The sequence below is a fragment of the Triticum aestivum genome, chromosome 2A, assembly GCF_018294505.1.
Source record: "Triticum aestivum cultivar Chinese Spring chromosome 2A, IWGSC CS RefSeq v2.1, whole genome shotgun sequence".
In the NCBI taxonomy this organism is placed as follows: Eukaryota; Viridiplantae; Streptophyta; class Magnoliopsida; order Poales; family Poaceae; genus Triticum; species Triticum aestivum.
This window is the reverse complement of record NC_057797.1, coordinates 680,685,408-680,689,029: the sequence shown is the minus strand read 5'-3', so window position 1 is coordinate 680,689,029 and position 3,622 is coordinate 680,685,408. Positions and strand designations below refer to the sequence as shown.

Here is a 3,622-nt window from a genome sequence, read left to right as displayed (position 1 = left end):
CGGCGGGAAACTGAGGAGTCCACCTAATCTTTGAGGCAATCTTTTGGGCTTCGCGCGGGCGACGCGTGGCGTCTGGGAGCCGGAGGGGCCTGACAGGCCACGCGCGCGACGGGACAGGGCGGCGTGCTGGGGCCTGCGGCCGCACGCCCTCGGCCCATGCGCGCGGATTTATTGCGACGTCCGCAAGTCGGTTGCCATTCTCGAGGCAGTTATTGCGCGCGTACAAGCGCAGTTATTTGCTGGGAAGTGGGAAAGGCGAGCGCAAACAATTCCACTCCCCCACGTTTTGAACCGTGGCTTATAAATAAAAGGCGAATAAAATTGAAAAAAAAAACAAAAAAAGGAGGCCAGACTAAGAGGATGCGCAACAAAACGAATAAAAGAAGTAATTAGGCACACCAAGTGAGCTGCCCAGTTTGTTGTAGTGGGTGGAAGGGATCCAAGAGGTTTGGAGTTTGAAATCTACTTCATGCACCTATTTTTTGATGGTTAAAAGAAAAAGATAAACACTACTCCATGTACAGCGTATACGTATACAGCGAGCGAAATGTTTTATAAAATATGACCATCGTGCCTTTTTTTATGAAGAGGCATGGGCTAATTTGAGCCGTCCTTGTGTTTACCGGCAGTGTACCAAATCAGAAATGGATTTTTATTATGTTTGAGATTTTTTGTACTTCCGGCGAACTTTTATCATAGATCAAGAAAAAAAAGTTAGCCATGTACATTTTCTTGCTTTATACTAGTACATTTGATGTATCTACCACAATTTTTTGATAGAATGAGAAGTCATGTGTTTTGTCGTTCTCCTATGAAAATATAAGCCAAACTTGTAATCCAGACCACATACATCGGCCAAACTATATGGGAGAGTACTGCACGCCGATCCGGCCAATTCCGATCTCGCAGGAACGTACTACTCCAGCTCTAAGAGCATGTACAATGGTGCTATCTTAGGAGTACCACGTAGGATAAATAATGAGGTGGAGAAGAGAGAACTCATAAGAGAAGACTTGTCTTCTCTTATTTAAGATAAGACAAGAGATGATCTCTTAGCACAATATGTCTCACCACATTTTTAGGAATTGCTAATTATTGAAGATAAGGCTAAGAGATGACCCATTGTAGACATTTTTCTTTGTCATATCTAAATTACATGCAAAACTTAAGATAAAACTATCTTATCAACCATTGTACATGCCCTAAGCGTGTGCGACGGTATAGGCATGTGGACAGAGCACTTTGCCTCACCATCGGGGAAACAAGAATTTTTTTTGGAGAAGTAGAAGAAGAAGAAGAAGAAGAGTATACAGAGAGACGAGAACAAGCACCGTCGTCGGATACAAACATCCATGGACTCCCAGTCAATACGTACGTACGACTATGGCGTATGAACGCGCGCGGATCCATCGACGAAAAGTATGGAATCCGCTCGTATGCCCCGTCTTGCTCGCCATGCGCGCGCGTATAAATAGAAGCGCGGGCAGCATGGTTGCTACGTGCTTAGTAGGAGCAGCTCGCTCGTAAGCCATTGCATTGCCAGAAGAAGCAAGCAAACTAGCTAGCTAGCTAGCTAGAAAAATGGCGCCGATTCACAGTAACAGCTCTCGCCGCCACGACGGCACACTGCTCGCGCTTCTGCTCGCGCTCGTGGCCGCCACTGCCTTTGTCGGCGCTGCCGCGGCGCGAGGGGACGCGCTGGCCGCCCGGCACGAGCGGTGGATGGCCAAGTACGGGCGCGCGTACACCGACGCTGCCGAGAAATTGCACCGGCAGGAGGTGTTCGCGGCCAACGCGCGCCACGTAGACGCTGTCAACCGGGCGGGCAACCGGACGTACACCCTCGGGCTCAACCAGTTCTCCGACCTCACCAACGAAGAGTTCGTGGAGAAGCACCTCGGGTACCGTCACCAGCCGGGCGGGCTCCGTCCCGAGGACACGCCGGTGGCCGCGGTGAACATGTCCAAGGCTCAGTTCCAGTCCACACCGGACAGCATGGACTGGAGGGCCCAGGGCGCCGTCACCCAAGTCAAGAACCAAGCTTCATGTGGTAAGGATCTGCAGGCCAAAGTTGGCAGATGAATAAATGTTGACACGTACGTAAAAACAACGTTGCGTCTGTGCAGGGAGTTGCTGGGCGTTCGCGGCGGTGGCGGCGACCGAGGGGCTCGTACAGATCGCCACCGGTAACCTCATCTCCATGTCAGAGCAGCAGGTGCTCGACTGCACGGGCGACACTAGCACCTGCAAGGGTGGCTCCGTCATCGCCGCCCTACGTTACGTCGCCGCAAGCGGCGGCCTGCAGCCGGAGGCAGCCTACGCGTATACCGGCCAGCGGGGCGCGTGCCGCAGCGTCATGCCAAATTCGGCCGCCTCCGTTGGCGCCCCCCGCTGGGTGGGCCTGAACGGCGATGAGGACGCGCTGCGGGAGCTGGCGGCCAGCCAACCGGTGGCCGTGGGCGTGGAGGCGGACCCTGACTTTCAGCACTACATGAGCGGCGTGTTCGTCGGTAGTTCATCGTGCGGGCAGAACCTGAACCACGCCGTGACGGTGGTGGGGTACGGGGCGGACGGCGGCGGGCAGGAATACTGGTTGGTGAAGAATCAGTGGGGGACGGGGTGGGGTGAGGGGGGCTACATGCGCCTCACGCGCGGGAACGGCGGCAACTGCGGCATGGCCACCGTCGCCTACTATCCAACCATGAACAGCTCTTAAACACCACCACTACTACTACTTACATCAGTCAGTCCATGCATCATCGAGTATGATCTATCATCTACTGTATAAGCTACATACAATACCATGCAGCTGCAGACTGCAATACGACGTATATACAGATTTATTATATTTGAATAAAGCATGGATCCTCGTACAAAGGATCCATTTGCCTATGTAATAGCAATAGCATCAACTTGTAAGCTTGTATATGAAAATAAACACTACTTGTACTACATCAGTCAATGCAACATTGAGTATTAATTGCTTTATCAGCTAGCTATGGTATGGTGTGTATATAGATTTTGAATCTTTTTGAAAAAAATGGATTTTAAATAATGAACATTGAACGCATGCTTGGATCGTCGTAGGAACCATGCATTTGCCTACGTACGTAATATATAGTATGAACTTGGAAGCTTGTATATTATGAAAATAAAGTTTTTCAAATTCAATGAAACGGACGTTCCTCAATGTTCTTCCCATGTCCCGCCTTTTCGTCTTCCTCATGCCGGTTCTTCTTCCTCTCATAACCCGACACAAATCTGCATCGTCTATATTTGTCTCGTCTTACCTCATTGCAGGAGCATTTTTCACCCAAATGGTACGATAGGCTAAGTTGCAACATTATGGGCAGGAATACTGGTTGGTGAAGAATCAGTGGGGGACGGGGTGGGGTGAGGGGGGCTACATGCGCCTCACGCGCGGGAACGGCGGCAACTGCGGCATGGCCACCGTCGCCTACTATCCGACCATGAACAGCTCTTAAACACCAGTCAGTACATGCATCATCGAGTATGGTTTATCAGCTATAAGCTACATAAAATACCATGCAGATGCAGAATGCAATAACACGACGTATATACGGATTTATTATATTTGAATAAAGCACGGATCCTCATACAA

The 3,622-nt window shown here is 50.5% G+C and overlaps 1 protein-coding gene across 1 annotated transcript; it reads left to right on the top strand.

The window, feature by feature from the left end:
* Positions 1 to 1,517: 1,517 nt before the first annotated feature.
* LOC123185910 (ervatamin-C-like) lies at positions 1,518 to 2,716 on the top strand. The gene is made up of 2 exons (XM_044597718.1): positions 1,518 to 2,050; positions 2,127 to 2,716. Exons 1-2 carry the CDS (start codon positions 1,582 to 1,584, stop codon positions 2,714 to 2,716), a joined length of 1,059 nt encoding a protein of 352 aa, XP_044453653.1. The 5' UTR covers positions 1,518 to 1,581.
* Positions 2,717 to 3,622: the final 906 nt, after the last annotated feature.

Bases quoted from the DNA above. Each gene is read 5' to 3' on its own strand.
- LOC123185910 (XM_044597718.1), top strand. From the start codon at position 1,582: ATGGCGCCGATTCACAGTAACAGCTCTCGCCGCCACGACGGCACACTG. The intron at 2,051-2,126 runs GTAAGGATCTGC...GCGTCTGTGCAG, and splicing joins CAAGAACCAAGCTTCATGTG to GGAGTTGCTGGGCGTTCGCG.